At 38.6% G+C, this 18,527-nt stretch overlaps 1 protein-coding gene across 1 annotated transcript in view; it reads right to left on the bottom strand.

Annotated features, from left to right (window-relative positions):
* MYO3A (myosin IIIA) overlaps nt 1-18,527 on the bottom strand; it is a 134,896-nt gene that overhangs the window by 13,523 nt on the left and 102,846 nt on the right. The window contains exons 25-31 of the mRNA XM_067291809.1: nt 16,294-16,499; nt 14,113-14,224; nt 13,364-13,526; nt 12,621-12,707; nt 9,291-9,414; nt 7,083-8,064; nt 6,258-6,396 (exon numbers count right to left, since the gene is read on the bottom strand). Of these exons, the coding sequence (XP_067147910.1) occupies nt 6,258-6,396; nt 7,083-8,064; nt 9,291-9,414; nt 12,621-12,707; nt 13,364-13,526; nt 14,113-14,224; nt 16,294-16,499 (1,813 nt within the window). The remainder of the gene's footprint in view (nt 1-6,257; nt 6,397-7,082; nt 8,065-9,290; nt 9,415-12,620; nt 12,708-13,363; nt 13,527-14,112; nt 14,225-16,293; nt 16,500-18,527) is intronic.

The following is an 18,527-nucleotide window of genomic DNA, read 5'->3' as shown; positions in this document are numbered from 1 at the left end:
ACAGCTGCTTTGCTAGGGAGGATTAAGTGAGTTACTCCCTCTTCCCCTGTGGGGACTACCACATGGAGTCCACACTTTTCTACACCATGCAATGCCCTTTGGGGCTGCACAGTCCCTCCTTTCAGGCTAGGTCTATCCACTCTCATTATACCCCTATCAGTATCTCAGTTCACTAAGTTCACCACCTGAAATATTCCTACATAAGCTGCACACACATTTGAACTGTACAGCGTTTAATTACAAGTTATTACTACTTTCTTATTCAGTCCTCACTGAAAACTCCAAATACATTAAAAAAATGAAAAGGAATGAAAAACAAATGAGAAAAGGGAAAATGAACTTTAGAACTGGCTCATTTACAGTTAATGTGTGTGTGCTGAACATCATCACAGAAACTTTAAAGAAACTGTGGAGAGCTTGTGCTCATTTTTTTTGAAAGTCAAGTATGAGCAAGGAAAGCTTGAATAAAGATGAGTCCGTATCAACAGCCCTTTAAGTCGAATGGTGTCTGCACATTCTGACGTATGGTGATAAACTGGGAAGACAACAATCTACATCAGTCAACATTCATGGATACTAATGTAAATTAATCTATGACTTGCAGAAGATTTTATACTGAAAACTAGAGAAAGAGTGTGGTTACAGCTGTGATAAGTATCTAAGTGATGAAAGGCCTGTATTTATTAGACCACCTGGAGAAACAGATAAACCCATCTTCAGGTCACTTAAATGAAACGTTACTGGTTTGATTCAGCAATGTTCCACATGTTCTGGGGACAGGAAGTATAAGGCCAGTCTCAGAATAAAGCAGGAAGAAAAACAACAGTGAGACCAATGAATGTATGGGATTTGTAGGGGAAGCTTGGAAGTGATCAGGAAAATGAAATATAGTAACTGGAATTCCAGGACTTGATAATGAGGAGTTAACTGCTACTCTTACTTACAAAATATATGCACACCTTTTTACTAAGCTAATTGTACATAGTGTGAGGATGTAATTAGTCAAGTACTGGATAATCACCAAAGTGGGATTTGGAAATTACTGTTGATGGGTGTAAGGGTTTAGCAATCTGTAAAGACCAGAGGGATTATTCTGGTACAGATCTAGACTTAAGAACTGTGGGACTGAGAACTTTCCAGCTGCATCCAGGAGGAGTTGACAATGTTCAATCTCTCATGCCTAGGTATTGCCAGCCCCACTGAGTGAAGCCCAGCACACTTTCAGTCTCTGGCTGACACCAATACTCTCAGTCTGAGAGCCTGGTGACCTGGGATGATTGCTATTTAGGAGAGGATGTTTAAGGAAAACAGCTGTACTTACTTCAGCAACATCCCAACTGTTACACTCTGCCATGGATCTAACCAGTTCCCAAAAGAGACCTTCTACATGCTGGCTGCCACAGTGCCCAAAGGGCCACCCCCATAGCTGAGAAGGACCAGCCAGCAGAAGCACTTGATTACACTGCTTTCCTCCAGTCCTGCTTCTCAACGCTCCCTGCCTGGCTATTCATGCGCAAAGAGGAAAATGCTGCTCTGCTCACCCAGTGTTACATGAAGCTCCCCTTTCCTTGCAAAGGCTGCCCAAGAAACCTGAATAAACAGTGCTGCAGCAGCCTACAGCAGGAGGAATCCGGGATGCCAGCCTTGCCTGTCTCACGGCTTTGTGCATCTGACGAGGTCCTGCTGTGCCGGAGTTCCCCTCACTGTGTGAATTCCTTTCTAAATATAGCAGATTCTTTCCCAGAGATTTCTAACTTGAACTGCCATTGAGTACTTACACAATGGGCACCATCATTCATCTGGAAAAAACAATTTGCTTCCATAATGATCAAATTCTCCTCCCTTCAGATTTTGACCTCAAAAATTAGACAGTGGCCATTTGTGCATCATTTCTAACGTTACAGTAACCCAAGCCTCACTAGCAGTCCAAAGGTGCAGTCCCAGAAAGCATTATGTTTAGCTGGATGTATTTAGAAGGAAATATAGCCTACTTAGCAATTTACAATCATCAACAAACCACAGGGAATATTATTTATTCCAGAAACCTTGTGCAGCTTGTTTCATGCATTTTTAGAAATACAATAAAATTCCCTTACAAACAACCTAAAAACCTCATGAATTTAAAATTCTTTTAGCCTTTTTACTCATATGTTCTTTAAGCTGCAAGTTTTGCATTTTTATTAAAATGAACATTTTTTGAAGATTTGAATATCTGTCACAGGATGCCACCAAGCTGCCCCATAGTCCCTCCCCTTTTGAGGGTAGCAATAAAATAAAATATTTTATCAGAGGAACTGCTAAGCTCTCAAACTGAACAATGGCCCACAGAGGAAGGCAGACAAGCATTCCTGTCTGCCATACAGCTGTAAAATGCATTCACATGTTACAGCTGTAAAATGACATATAAAATTACTGAAATTGAGGAAAACATGTAAATAAATGTAAACCACAGAGTAATTAGATATAGGTAAATAGATATAGATATAGGTAAACACAATGTGATCTAAAGAACACCTAAAGCTCAACAATCACTGCCTTCAAAAGGGTAGGACAGCAAAGGTAGCCCTAGAGGAAAACCTGCAGTAAAAGCATATCCTTCTGTAAATGTGTGTGTGTATATAACTTGTACTGTAACACAAAATGTAGGAAAGACAGCAGGAAGGCTCTTCTCTGCTCAATAATCAGTATGGCACTCACCATGTCTACCTGGTTCACTTCACCATGATAGCCTATAGTACATTATCTTAATTCTTTCTTTTATGTAGTTATCTGTAATCTTACTATATTGCATCCAGGAGGAAAATAAGAAATCCAGAATTTTGATAACTGATGAAGTTTTGTAGACAGTACAACCTAAATGAACACAGCCATGTTTTTACTTACCTATTCTGTACATCTATCTAGATAATGTTTGCAATAATAAACGTCTGCTTAAGTTGAGACAATGGAGCTTTGTGATTGAGTTCTGTAATGCTTAGGCTCCAGCTGGCTCACAGGCAAGCTTGGGTATTAGTACAGCATCTTCTCTTACTTCAATATCCTGTTCAGTGATCATAGCTGGAGAGAAAATTGTTTTGCTGTTGTGTGAATTATGTCTGAATGTAGAAAAAGCGTTCACATTCCACACCAGGAAAGGTCCTTCAACAGACTGGCTAGCACTTATAAATACAGCTGTGTGGGATGTGAGAAATCAAGGCTCAGGTCACTGCTGCCATCCCTCCATATTCAAGGTGAGTGGCTGAGCTGGCCATCCACTGGTAAACTCAATCTGGGTTGCAGCAAGTGAAATTTCCCACTATGGCCAGGAAGGATAACAGAACTTAGTAATGTCTGACTAGAACCCAGCGGGCCTTCTTTCTCACTTTTTTAAAGTTCAATGTCTGGCAAAAAAATCACCTTCATTACATTTCTCATGACCAGTCTCACAAGTTTTTTGAGGTACCTGGGTGAACAACAGAATACCAGCAGGTACAGCAAACAGAAACTAGAGCCACCCAATTCAGACCAGCTGTGCAAGAAGGGGCAAGGAACTGGACCCAGCCCAAAGGAGAATAGTGCTGATGGCATCAAGTGAAAGATGGCTACAAAAAGGATTGGGAATAACAGTTCTAATAAAAATGGGATGAGAATGGGTTTTTGAGTGGTTTTACTTATTGGAGCAGAGGATTAAGTAAGTTACTAGTTGGGTAACAGTAAATAGGCTAGAAAGATTAGTTTGGTCTGAGATAAACTGGGCCAACTGATTTCATGCTTTAAAATATTTAGCTTGCATTGTTTTAATGGCACATTTATCTGTTTGTAGTTAATTCAGTTACAACTTCCTGCTCAAACAGCACACACTCTTCCATTTTAAATGCATTCACCTTTGGAAAGGGTAATTCTTTTCAAACTCTGCACTCGCCTAGTCTGTAGGCCAGCTTGCAGCAATTTAATAAAAATCAAAGCATGGGTCCATCACATTTATTTTATGTTTATGAATACGAGCATTCAGGGCTCTTATAAAACATTCAGGAAGCATAAAAAAAAGATTAAAGTTATTATGATTACTATTGCTGACATTTTTTGCAAAGGGCAATTAATTGTACTTTAGTCAAAATAAAAAGCACTCCCTTTGTACACCTGTAAATTAAAAAGAAAGTGTTTTTTTGTGATTCGCCAGAATTTTCAAACAGATCATACCTGGTGCACAAAAGAGCTAAGTGCTGTCATGTCAACACACATTTGTCTGAAAAGAACATAAAGAAAATAAATCCTCCTTTTGTAAAGGCCTCACAACATTAGCTTGTAAAAGTCGTACTTCCTTCTATTCATTAAAATGAGGATGAAGTCCTGGCCTCTATGCAACTCAACAACTGTTTCACTGTTCTCTTAAAAACCATTTTAACTTGGTTCAAAGAAATGTCTGACATTCTTCATGTCCATGTTCAAAATGATACAATGCAAAACTTTCACGCATCTTACCATTGGAAAAATGCTGCATTATGACACCATTGAGGTGTAAAGTAGTGGGACATTCTCAAAGATAATGGGAAGTTAAGTGGCTGACTGGCAACCACTTTAAGTAGGCTTGCATGGACAGATGGCAGGTTCTGGAATCCTTTTGCCTCCTGTAGAGCTACTTAAATTTGCAGCAGTGTAAAGAGTAGATGTTCCATTTTGTATATAATATTAACATACACAAATGAACCAGGCAAAAATGTATCAGTAAGTAATGAGAACTTTAACTGGTAATATAGAAATTTTTGTATTTTCTTTCCCTCTATCTACCTTTCTTATCTAGCCTCTGTAGGATAATGTATAAGAACCAAGAGTTATTTTCCAAATAATGCATTTTTAAATTCCTCAGGTTTATCTTGTCAAAAGTTAGTAAGATTTAACATAGAACTCAGTACAAACCTGTTAATGACAAACACAAATATTTCTGTGTCTAGAATGAAACATGGAACAGTGTTTTTCCATTTCACATTTGTTTTCTCTTGTAGACTTTGGTTTTGGAAACGGGTTAAACTACATAGATTATCTAAGAGCAACCAGTTTACACTTAGAGGTTTGGATTTTGCTAAGACTAAGCCCTCATTTTAGCAGCTTGGCCATTTGAAAAGACTGCAAAGTGGGGGTGATGTACTTTAGGATCTCTTCTATGTAGCCATGGGAATAGAAAGAAGTTTTAGGACACATGACAACCAAATCTACAATGTTATAATGAAAAAAGTGCAATTAGCTCTGGGCAGCGAGGGACAATTCTGGATCCAATTAGAGCTGCACAGAAGTGAGCAGAGATCTTCCCCAGAGGCCATGAAGTGGCATGGCTAGCAGAAACCCCACTGCAGTGAATTAAATTGAGGCTGTACCAAGTCAACTGCCACGTCTGCCTTTGCCCTCCTCCATACCTGCGGCCCGTGACACAGGCTGAGGAAGTCCTCTGTTAGGTCTGTTCTAACTGAAAAGGCTCGAGTAGCTTAGTCAGCTCTGTATAGATATCTCCATAGGACTCAGGTCTTGATGATCTGCATGTTCTGAACACCAAGTCTTCCATCTCTGTCCTCCCAGTACTCCCTCCCACTACCACCTAACCTGCTCCAAACACTGGTTACATTGTGGGAGCCCCCACTGCCCATGCTAATAGGAAAGCAAATAACTTCAGTGTGTTCTTAGAGGTAATAGCCTCTTAAGCATAGGAACTATGCCAACTAATACATATTTATTAGTAAATTTAAAGGTCATGACCACCAACATGGACAGGAGGTACAAGTTTTGATAAACTTTACTGCATTTCTGGATATCTAAATATAACTTTGCTCAGCATAAATGTGACAAACTTTTGTAAAGCACTTGTCTTAAAAATATTTTGTTTTTAAAATACAGCCCAATATATTACCAATAACACACACAACTGAGGAACACATCTCAGAAAATAAGGGCCAGTGAGAAATGTTTACTGAATAGATGTATTTCTAGAAATGCTGGGGGTAGGTCTGACAATGATTCATTCATTCATCTTAATAAGCACTGAAACAAATTACCAGTGATGGGTCTTTCATCTCTGAATCCCAACTGGCTTGGCTATTTCTCTGGAAAACGTGCTTTGGCCAAATACTAACATGGGGCTTAGTAGATAAACAAACAGCCTGAGTTACATGAGAAGCCAAAGCTAGCTGATCCACTAGTCCCCTGGCTTTTAAAGACATTAATAGGGGTCATTTCCTGAGGCTTGCTCACAAATAGTTATGCTAATAAACATGAAGATTCAACATTACCTGATTGATAAACATGAGAAGAAAGTTGGCCATTAGTTTGCTTATCTTTGGACAGCATCACGGGTCTCAGCTGATGTGACAGTATCATTTCATTTAATTTTTGCTGCAATGCTAAGTAGTCTTCAGATAATTTTGATATCTAAAAATATAACATGGGATTTCACATTATTATATCAATAAGTATACATGCTTCAAGGTAAGCAAGGTAAAATGCTAGACTGGATAGTAAGTTTAAATGGTATTGCTCCAGCTACTTTAGTGAAGCCTCTCAGCACATTTACATCCCTTTTTTCTAAAAAAGAAGCAGTAATGCAAGAAATGCCACACTGCAGCCCAGTCCTGCAGCTACTTCATATTGGTTCACTCATATGAGTAGACAGAGCCTTACTGACATCAGGGGATGCAGGGCAGCTGCAGAACAGATTCTGAAACTATAGGCATACTTCCCTGTACATGTGTAAGTCACTGATGTTGACACAGCAACTTACAGAGTTTTATTTACAGAGACGTTTCACAAGTTGCTGAATTAAGGACCTTACCTGATAAATGTGAGCATTTCAACCAACAAAGCCAGGGCTTCTGTATTTAGGTTAAATCTGACCTCACTTTTCCCCAGTTTTCTTACTTCTTTATCTTTCCTTCTTTCCCAAAAGGGTATTTCTCTTTTAGACCAAAATATGCATTTATATACAACATACGGTACAGAATCTCAGTCTCAGTTTAGAGAGAGAAAATTTGTTTTCACTGAAGCCAATACAATGTCTTCACCATTCTCTCATCACTCAGTGTATTACGGTTAAAATATTTAGCTTATAAGCTTCTTACCTGCCGTGAAAAGGCTGCTAAATCACAAGCCTCTTTCTCTGAGCATTCCTTAAGAGTCTTATGGTCCTCAGCCTGTGTATCAGTGTTTTCCTTATCTTTTGTTGTTTTGGGATCATTATTTTGAATATGTGCTGCTTCTCTTGACTCCTTTATAGTTTTCTCTTGATTTTTGCGAGGTAATTTCACCTCTTTTCTGAGTTGTCTCCTTCTTCTGTAACTCCGGTAACTGCTCTGAATAACCACTGCTGCCTTCTCTCTGTCTTCTGAATCTTGTTTTTCTGCTACAACTTGCTTCTGTGAACTTCTTATCGACTCTTTTCTTATAATTCCTTTATATCCAGTAGACATCATAACGTCATGTTTCAGATGGTTTCTCTCCAGGTGCCTGTCAGTCTTGGGTTGGACCACAGCACATACTTGATTTTGCTCATCTGCTTTGACTGTGTCTTGATTAGTTTGCTCGTGCTGGTGATCAGGTTCAGCTGTGATTTTGACAGAAGATTTGTTAGGTAACTGCTCCAAAGAGACCTGCTCTTCATCTTCACCAGCCTGCTGTTTTGCAGTGTTCTGCTTCAGGGAATTGCTCTCTCCTTTAGTAGATGCTCTTTTTGGTTCCTGTGTGTTCTCTCTGTCCCTGAACCCAGTACACTTGCTGTCAATAACAGTGTCAGCTTCATCTTGGTTCTCCTTGTTTGCTGCTTCTTCTAATGTAATGTTTTCAGCTGGCTTCATTTCTGCTTCAAAGTATTCTGTAGCAGGTAACTCTTCCTCCACTATTTTTTTGTGCTGTTCCTTTATTTTTTTACGGGCTCTATAGCCTCTATAATTGCTCTGAACAATGACAGCTGCTTCCTCTTCAGTTTGAGGAATGGTGGTCTTCACTCCAACTACAGTTTCCTCATTGTTTTGAAGTTTGGTACCCTTCTCCTTTTCATTAATGGAAGTTGCATTCTCAGTTTGTTCTGTCTTTTTAAGCGATTCTCTGAATGGAATGGAGTTTTGGGGAAATATTATAGCTGAAGGATAGTGACAACTTTACAACTACCTTTAGTAATGTTTGTGTACTAAATGACAATTTGGCACCTTGCAACATGGGTGAGATTTAGTGTATACAGTTGGAATTAAAAATAGAAAAGAAATCTATGTGTTTCTGACAGTCAACACCGCTTAAAGTGAAAAGGGATATCCCTGTTTAAACTCCTAATAGAAAATTAACAATCTAGGCTAGGCAATCTAGGGCAATCTAGGTTACATGAGGACAAGTGATAAAACAGAAAAGAATTATTTGAAAGTTCAACAAAAACATAAAGTAGACATTTTCTAAAATCTCCATTATATGCAAATGCATACAATCCTAAAGGTATTCACAAAAGAAAACTGCCTCATGTTGTACAAGGAATGCAAAAAAAAAAAAAAGATCTTGGACATAGGTCCAGGTCAAATTAATATGAGAAAAATACCATATTGCTGGGGGTATTCCTATTCCCTAAACTGCCTTTTCACCATCAACAAAACTTAAGTCTCCAGTGAAGTTTGCCACCCTGTTTCTTCTCTCTGTCTCCTGAGAAAGACACTGCACTCCTTCACAGCTGTTTTCCACTTTTCTGGATTAGGTATGTACATGATCACTATTCCCAGAGCCTCCAGCTACTGCTTAAATGCTATCATTGAAAACAAGACAGAGATGAGCAAAGTGCTACCAACTCCATTCACAAACTGTGGCTGCAGCCATGTTACAGAGATATTTAGAATGTGATTGGCCTCTCCTAACTTTTAGCTACCTGATCTGAGCTAGTCATTTAGGTTCCCACTGTTGTCAGAGAGGACTGTTACGCTCATCTCAGACAGTGACTTAAGAGGAGAAGAACAGTCCTCTTCAGACGCCTATTTCTTTCTCTTGTATGTGAATTTTCCTATGATGAGCTAGTTCCAAAAAGAGACCCATCCATAGATGATACTAGCATTACAGGTAGACATGATATTGTTGATCTTTCCCCTAAATATGCCTTTATTTCCTGAGCATGAAAGTGTAAGAAAATTGTCTAGTGGCATTAAAAAAAACCTCCAAGTAAATGTACATTACCTCTGCATATATGTCTAGACTAATTCAAACTTGCTTCACTTTTAGATTACATTGCTGCTTTTGAGCAGCAAAGTTACCGAAATGGGATATGTTTTAGCGATGTAAGAGACAGAAAATATGACTACCTTCTCCTTTTGAAGTTCTTCCTCTCCTTATAACCCCTGTAGTGAGACTGAATTGTTGTTGCTGCTTTGTTCCTTGACTCAGTTAGTTCTTTTCTCTTCTTCCTGAGTAAGTATCCTCTGGCAACTGATACAAATCAGAAAAGAACCTTAGGCAATAAGCAAAGGGTATCCCAAACATATCTTAGAGTTAAATGATAACAGTATTAAACTGTTAGTATTAAAAAAAAAAAAGTATTAGCGAGGAATAAGGAAATACATACTGGAATGCTTATTATGTTTCAGATGAAATTATTCTGTCCCACCAAACCTTTTTGAGATTTTAGAAGGCTGTAGCCATTCTACATTGGGATACAAACAAGCTCTTAATATCTTTTTGAACTAAAGAAAATAAAGGAAGATGCAGAATGAGGCAGAAGCTCAGTGCTATGGGAGCAATGTGCTCCCAGCTTCATGTACCTGCTTTGCCTGGTTCAGGCAATGGATTTGATTCAAGGTCTTTCATTTCCCTGGGAAATGTCCTGATTATCAGGCTACAGAGATTATCAGACTCTTCTTACACAAGCTCAGAACTTTCTTTCTTTAGCTGAACATTCACTGAATCAGAGGAAAAATTGAAAATTTTATAGATCAGCAGTTAAAGTAGACCTTGCTCATGTTCTTTCTGCAATGACTGCTTATTTAAAATGTATGGGGGGGGGGGGAAAGGGAGGGCAGAGGATTACTGCCCCACAGTAACCATGTGCCCTGGGGCAAGGTGGGAGGCACAACTTCAAGTTTCTGGTCTGAACCAGGAAGAGGAAAGACTCAAACATGGGTCTCCCACTAGACATGTAGGTGCCTGCACCATTATGCCAGCTGACAGTTTAAGGGGTGGGATTCAACTCCAGATTAAGATAACTAAATTTAGGTATATATGTGAAGGCATTTACACTTGTCCTAGGTCTCTAGGCTCCCATTAAGGTCAATGGAGCCTAGAGATGACTCAGTTGACTGGCCACTTGATTCAGTTGCCCACACATGGGTATCTAGGGCCATCTGAAGTGCTCTAGGATAGCTAAGGCATCCACATGGAGCTGGCAGATAGGACAAGACACGGAGAGAGAACAGCTGGCATCCCATATGGGATATAGCTGGAGATCAGACAGGATAACTTAGGCAATCTCAAATGGCACTAGATACCAATATGTGGGAAATGAGCTGAGCATTAGGTGCTTTAGAGTGAAATGAATCAAGCTCCAGGCTCTGCTGTGACTATAAGAGAAGTTTGGGCACCCGGATACTTTTAGACATCTACACTGAGGTGTCTTAATTAGAAACTGAATTCCATTCAGAGTGTTCTAGAAATTCCTGAACTTGCAAATCTTTTCCTGATAGAAATGGGCGCGTTTTCACGGTGTTGTGATTTAGCCAAGTTTGCAATTTCAGATATTCAGCACAACTCCTCTAATCCCTGACTAAATAAGAAGAACATAGTGTTTTGTTAAATATTTCTGTCGAATTCTAATTTCAAATGTGATAGCAAGACTATGGAATAGAAGATATGGTGATTTATCTATCCTGAAGAGAAGGTAGAGACAGGAACTCTTACTCCAACTCTGCTGGGAGTGCTTTACATCATAGGGAAAGGTTAAGCTCACCTAAGAATGGGAAAGGAACAGAGGTAGTCTTTAACACATTCATATAACTTGGTGCTAGTTTTTTTTGCTGTTGCATTCCTTACCCATACTTTGCACCATAATTTACACCAACTTGGCCTCCATTAGATGCAGTGGATCAGTGGAAGAAGCACTTCGTAGAAGGGAGATAAATTACGTATTGATAACTGGATGTAGGGTAAAGGAACCCAGACACTTATTTGAAGTAAAACAGTTGGGTTTTGTACCACAATCTGATGGGGCCTTAGAAAAGTGTGAAGGATGAAGCAGTATGGAAATAGAATCCTTCCAAAGTTTCTTGGATTTCCTGTGCCAATTCTCATTCCATTGCCATACAAAAGCAACTCAACAGGAGTTATTTTGAAATAAATCAAGTTGCATGTCAACGGACATGTTAATACAAACTGAGTCTGATCTTTTAAAACTTATTTAGGTTCACCTCTGAAGTTTGCTGAGATCTATTATGAGATGGTAGCTGTATAAGGGTAGTTTTTAAACCAGAAGAGGAGTTTTGTATTGGTTTTTGAAATAAATGCTGAAAAACACCTGTGAGAGCTAAGTGAAAATGGATTTCCCCCTTTTTTGGTCTCTCTTGCACTGAACAAAAAATTGAAATGAAACTACAACAGAATAAACATTGAGGACACAACAAACAGAGCAAAGTGAAAAATTCATATTTCTGCATTTGCTAAATATCCTAATATAATTGAGGAGTTTCAGATGTGTAATTATTTTTGACACCCTTCTAGACTTAATTCTGGTTTTAGATTGGATTTTACACCAGTAAAGTTCTACTGACTGCAGTGAAGTGCTCTTCAGTACACATTAAAATTGACTTAGAGCAATTAACAGATATACCCGACAATGATTAAAACCAACACTAGTGTGGGTATATCTACCCATGTAGACATATCTGAGATAGATAGCTTAAATTTAGGTAGCCTGGGTGGTGGCAACACCATCTTGTATTTGGGGTAGCCACCTTTGTAATTACTGAAAATGCCATGCAGGTTTGTGCCAACTGTTCTTAGGCTGGTCCCTCTCTAGTAGTGCCGCTGATTTCAGAGCTAGACTAAATCTGGTTCTGGGACTTATCTTTACAGGGAAATGGGAGACAGAAACATAGTGAGGAAAAGTGGATGTTATACAGCATATATCTGAGCCCAAGGTGTTTACTGCCACAGAAGAGAAGAAATATTTTGCTAGGTTGTACTGAGCGATAGCAAAAAAGAGTCCGAGAAGTGAGCGTAATTACAGGTTATAATCTTAAATGTAACATCCGTTACTGATATGTAACGAACATATTCCTAATGCAACAGCATTCACATACATATTATATGCACATAGTGACACAAGGGAATTCAGCAGGGCCAGCTAGAATATTTAGACATACAGGACTAGGAGTGAAGAGTCTTGCTGTGGCATTACCCCAGCCCACTTTGCAGCTGTGGAAAGTGCCTATACCTCTTTGAGGCATTGGGATTAGGTAATGGAGTATACCGACCCATTTCTATAACTGCATATAAACATATAACAGATAAATTATACCTAAGAAGGTGTAAATGAACATAGTCTATCAGTGTAGCTAGTTAATAGCAAAGAACCTGGGCCAATGTATTGCGTATAGCACATGCGTGACAGCACATTAATAGCCAGGAAAGCAAACAATTCTTACTTGCTTGAAGTCTAGTAATACATTTTTCCATTTTTTGATTGCTTTTTGCATTTGCATATTCTTTACGAGCAACAAAACCCCTGTAAGCTGAAAAAAGATAGGAAAAATTAAATAAACCATTAGGTTATACAAAAGGCTATAAAAATAAAAAGATTCTGGAAGGAAATAGAGACCTCCATTAAAATATTCATAAAAAAATCTTCTGAGCTTTGTCTTTCAAAAGATACAGCAAACAAGTGCAAGCAATATGAAAATAAGTACAAACTACATTTTCTGGTGAGTAAAATTGTTATGAATTAAATGAATACAAAACAAGAGAGAATCTAAATGTGCAATAAACCAATGCTTGAAACATATTAAAAATTTCAATTAATGATGTCTCCATCAACAGCATAATTGGTCTTATTACCTAGGACAGCTCATACCTTATGTTTTCATTGTTATATTATACAATCTTGTCAGAGCATGCCAGATATTATTAACAACAGTATCATTTATGCAATCACATCTCTCCATTGTTAACATTGCCTTTTAAATGCAAAATTGATAAACAGAACTTCAGTAAAGAGATTGTCATAACCTGGTTAACAAAAATTTCTCTTCATAAGAACAGATATCATCAAATAAGATGCTCTGTCAAATGTAACAGCAGAAAAACAGCAAAATGGACATCCAGCATGCACATCCTTCTATCAACTGTACACACATGCTAGCTTTAAGCAAAAATGATTTTAAGCTATTACCTGACTGTATTTTAATAGCACTTTGTTCCCTTTGTTCCTTTAGCTTTTTGTATCTCTTTGAACCCAGCCACCCTCTGACATAAGCTTGAATCAAAATAATCATGTTCACTGTCTCCTTTCTCATTAAATTTAGCTGCTCCACATGATAGTATTTGAGGAATACCTTAAAAAGAGTAAGCAAAGAAGCAGTGGTTTTGGTTAAAATGGCTTAAACAGACTTGCTCTCCCAGTCCCTGCATTTCCTCAATCCATTTAATATCAACAAGAAGTAGAAGCTGGTTTCATATGAAGAAGACATCCTTTAGCAGTATTATCTAAAGGATCATTTTTGTTAAAAACAATTTGATTGCTTGTGGTACTATTTTACCTTACTCTCCCCTTCAACATCCTTTATTGGTCTCTGCTTATTCATGCTTTCACTGAAACACAACTTGAGGCTGTAATTATAAGTCGATTTTCAAGACTAAGAGGTTCACAGTTTTGCTAACTTCACAAATCTGATGTGTATTACATAAGAGTGATCCAAATCTGGAACCTTCAACTTTCCTGCTTTCCAATTTTAAACATGACATGCTGTTTATTTATATATCAGCGAACAGTACTCAGCAAAATGTTGGGTTTTTTTGTTTTTTGTTTTGTTACCAGTATAGACCAAGGGCTACCCCAATCATATGGATGAGAAAACAAATTGCCTTGTAAATTAACAGTCACATAGTGCAATAATATAGTTACAGTATATAAAAAATTACTTTAGTTTTTCCAAGAACCCAGTTGTCAAGGTGAGCTTTTTCCAAGATGGCAGCACAGGTTTCTGGGCTGACTGGAGGATCATCATTTGTTTTGTAACAGATAAGGTAATACCTAAAGACAAATGTAGGAATCTTTATTCCATTAACACTAAGCAATAGATACAAATACATTTAAATCATTCATTTAAATAAGTAAAACAGTTGTATGAAAGAAAACAGCACTGAAAAGAACAAAATCACATACTAAAAAAATTGCTGTGATTTATATACAGTACTAAGAAACTCAGTTAAAAGCGGATGAGTGAGATTCTGCACACCCTGGAGGGTTGCTTAATTCTTTAACAACACTGGAAGGCTTTTAAAAAGTGGGCAATCCAAGTGGGGTAGTTTGCCTGTTTGCTGCTCTCACTCTGCCTACTGTGAAAGTGACTTCAGTGACAAAAGAAAAATATTTCTGAAACTTTTCAGCTTGAATCAGCTTATTTCACATCTGCCTTGTGCTAGACCCATCTACGCTTTTGATTGTTACTATCAGTGAGATGCATCCCAGCTCTTGTTACCTGCTTGGATTCAGCTTTGTGGATATTTTTGGAACATATGTGCAGTTATGATGTAAAATGTAAGCATTTAATTTAGCAGACTGATTTCTCAGAACTAATTTTAACTGGAAAAACAGGTCAGGAGGCTCATACATAAAAATTACCCATAACATACCAGGTCAGCTAGTGGGTAGGACAGTTCTTGTGCGTATCAGGGCTTTCCAGAATGCTCCATTACAAAATTAGCCCTACTTACCTTGTTTTTTTAATTCAGCAAAATTAGGTGAATACCATTATGTGTACTTCCTGACAGTGTATTCTGTTTTTTTTCTTGTTATTCAGCCTATATACACAAAGCTGGGATGGTACAGACATTAAATGAGGACAAATTTCCTCACAGGATAATAACAAGATAGACAATGCTGATTCCTACATTATCACCACCAAGCCCTGCAGCTACTTTTTTTTTTTTTTTTGACTACACAATGTATTGGCTTATTTTCATTCTAATAAAACAACTCTACCATTATTCCAGGTCTACCTATAATTCTCAACTATTAAAAAAAAGGACAGGAAGACAGCTATTTAATAAAACCCCTTTCTGTGTGGGGGTCATATACTCAGTGCTGGAGATGTGCAGAGCCCCAGTGCAGTCAGGGACACACTCTCTGGAGAGCTTCCTCATTATGTTCACTGATTTCCTCTCTTTTACCTGAACATTAAAAATTTTGATAGAAAGCAGCAACCAAAAGCCACAACACATCTTGGTACACTGATAACTGCCTTTTCCCATGCAGCACTTTTCCGACACAGTAATAGCTCCATCAGCACTCTTTCCAGACACAATGCCATAAAACCATCACTTTGTTCTTCCCTTCCCTCCCTCGGCATCTGCAGCACTGTGCCGCTAGCTGTCTGTTTCCAGTGCCCCACTACTTTTAAGAGCTTCTGTCTGAATGGGTGCCACTTGCTTGCTTCTTCCCAATTTTGATCCCTGTTCCATAAATCTAAGTTCTGATTCAGGCAAATGTTGAGTTTCTTTGTTTGTAAAAGAGAAATACAGTTTAAGTGCTCAATATTAACTTTTGGAGGTGGAGGAAGTAGAGGTAGTCAAAGAGATTATAAAATCATTAGCAAGTTCATTACTCTTCTTAAGAAAATGACTAAAATTTAGAAATTATATTTTAAACAGAACTATGCACTTAATGAACTTCTCAGCCCTAAATTAGCAATACCAAATTATCATCTGCCCCTGGAGAACCAGATGCTGCACTGTGCTGAACAGTGCTAGAGAAACTATGGTGCTTCTGGGAGGCTCTTGCTCCAGATTCTCTGCTTTAAATTTAAGTGTTACATTTCTAACCCCCAAATCTTTCCGACTCTAAACAAGGCAATTCTTACCCAAATGCACACGGAGCCTGAAACAATCATCCTGAGATGCATCATCTTTCCCTATCAATCCAAAAGGGGTCACTAATCTTGTGCCTGAACTATTCTTTCTCATTCAGTTTGCATATGTTTGTCACAGAAAATGTCTTTGTATTTTTTTCTTTAAAGATCATACCAAAGACAATGCTGATGCTCTGCAAACACCGAGCAACAATGAAAACAGAGAAAAAGGCACTTCTTCACACCAACATACCGTTTTATGAAGTTAGCGAAGAGTATACGATGTGAATAACCCTGTCTTCGAATTCTTGCTGTCTCCAGAATTCCTGTGTAACGCAGCTGAACCAACACTTTTTCTTTATCAAACTTGTTTGCCTGCCGGTCGTTGTTTGGCTTGATGCACCTGACGAAATGAGGCTGGCCGACAACCATTTTGGATAACAAGTCCATCAGAGAATACTGAAAGAAAGTCGCAAGATATCTGCCACCTGGATATTCATAAAACCTGCATGTAGGTCCACATGTATCTGCAATTTTATTTTACCTGGGCAGAACCTTGTACCCATTTGCATTTCAGTAAGGTGGTACTTTAATGGTGAATGAAGTAAATGGCCCAACAGCAATTACAGCTGTGATGTGGTATCTAAGTAACAGGGTAGAGAGAAACACTGACTGCAGATGGATGCGAGTATCAAATTCCACCCAGTACATTCTCACAACCTGTAATAATTTGTGGTACTGCCAATAATTGAACATCAGCTTTGTTTTTGGAAGCAGCAGTATCTTTAATCACAGCTCTAAAAAATGATCTATTTTTTGAAAGTTCCCTTAATGACCACTTGATATAACAGCAGCTGCTGGGTTGGGTCTGCCACACCAGTTCCTATCAAGCAGTACATTTAGCAGCTGGAAACATGGCACACTAGAGCACAACTGAATTCTGAGTACAAGTGCAGAAGTAGGAAGGGTTAAATGAGGAATATTTTAAAAAATATATCCCTCATTCTCCTGTTGTTGAAAACACACACGTACATGAATGCACATTTTATGCCCAATACTGAAGACAGGGAATGAATAAGTGTTTTGGGCAATCACATCTGGATTGGAGTGTGCATCAGTGACCGAACTGTATTAGTAACAGTGTTACTGTTAAATGCTGTCAGATCTGATGAAAGGACTGTGTCCCTGAAAGCTCTCCACCTTTCGCAGCTATATCAGCTGACTTAATATATGACAGAAATTCTCCTTACAATTTTTGCTTCTCTTTGAGTCTTGTTAGGTAATTACAATCTATCTTTTATTTTTTTCTACTGTCACATATTTGAAGATCCCCATTCATCCAGAGAGTAAATCATCAATCTAAGGATGGGAAGTTGAAGAGCAACAAGGCAGTAAATATCACCATCCCTTTGTTAGACTGGAGGAAACTAAAGCCAACCCAGAAGAGGGTCTGCTTAAACTGCTCTGGTCCAGCACATCCTGTTCATTATATAGGCTGATGGTGATGCTATAGCTGCCCTACCAGGAGGAAACCTTCGAGGAGGGCAAAACTAGAAATGTACACCATCACAATTCAAAAGTTGCACTTTTCCTACCTCACCAGGGTACCAGACTAACAGAAGGGATGCAATTTGTAGCTCCCTAGGCCAATTGAGGTGAACTTGGCTGCAAACAGACTCGACACGTGTTTTTGTAAAATTGCTTTGTGGAAGGATCTTATTAAATACAAAGGAAGAGATTCATTCCTCAGGATTCAGCCTGACTCAACAGAAAGAAGCAGCCAGGAGGTAATGCAGTTCAGCAGTAGGTTAGATGCATGAAACTAGCGTAGGACATCAAGAGCCATATATTTCCTATTAAAATGTGCAATTCCATTATGGACAGACACTGCATCGTGCAACAAAGTGCTTAATTAGTTTCTTCACTGCTGTGGCAATGGAACTCAAACAAGTAGGACAGGCTAAAGGATCCATTTTTTTAACCACTTGGTCTGGGGTGGCAGATGCCACCATAGTCACCCATAGTCACCCATAGATTTCTGTATATGAGTAAACCAGTGAGGCTGAGGGTGAATCCTTCATTAAGAACATTAGCTAGCATGATCTGGACAGGGGTTTCCACTACATAAAATAATAACTTAAAAGTGCAAATATAATTAATCCCACCTGCAGCATCTGGTGATAGATTTGTTGGTAATACACTGAAGCACAGACATTACCTGAGCCATCTTTATGTTTTTGCTGGAAGATACGAGTCAATGGGAGTTGGAAATTCAGAACTGAGCTGCACTGAGCCAACTCTGTGCCTCACTGCAGAGAAAAGAATGCTCTTCACAGCTATTTTCTATGGCAGGACCAAGCAGCACAGCCAGTGCTAGGGAAAGCAAAGAGGACTGCTGAAGAAGAGCCACAGGGATTGACTCAGAACAGCCTCTAGTCTGGTGACCATCAAGATCTTCCTCTGGAGCTCCTGCTCTAAATTAACTTT

The sequence above is a fragment of the Apteryx mantelli genome, chromosome 2 (assembly GCF_036417845.1).
Source record: "Apteryx mantelli isolate bAptMan1 chromosome 2, bAptMan1.hap1, whole genome shotgun sequence".
Lineage (NCBI taxonomy): Eukaryota > Metazoa > Chordata > Aves > Apterygiformes > Apterygidae > Apteryx > Apteryx mantelli.
The sequence above is the reverse complement of the archived record's forward strand: the minus strand, read 5'-3'. Positions and strand labels throughout refer to the sequence as shown.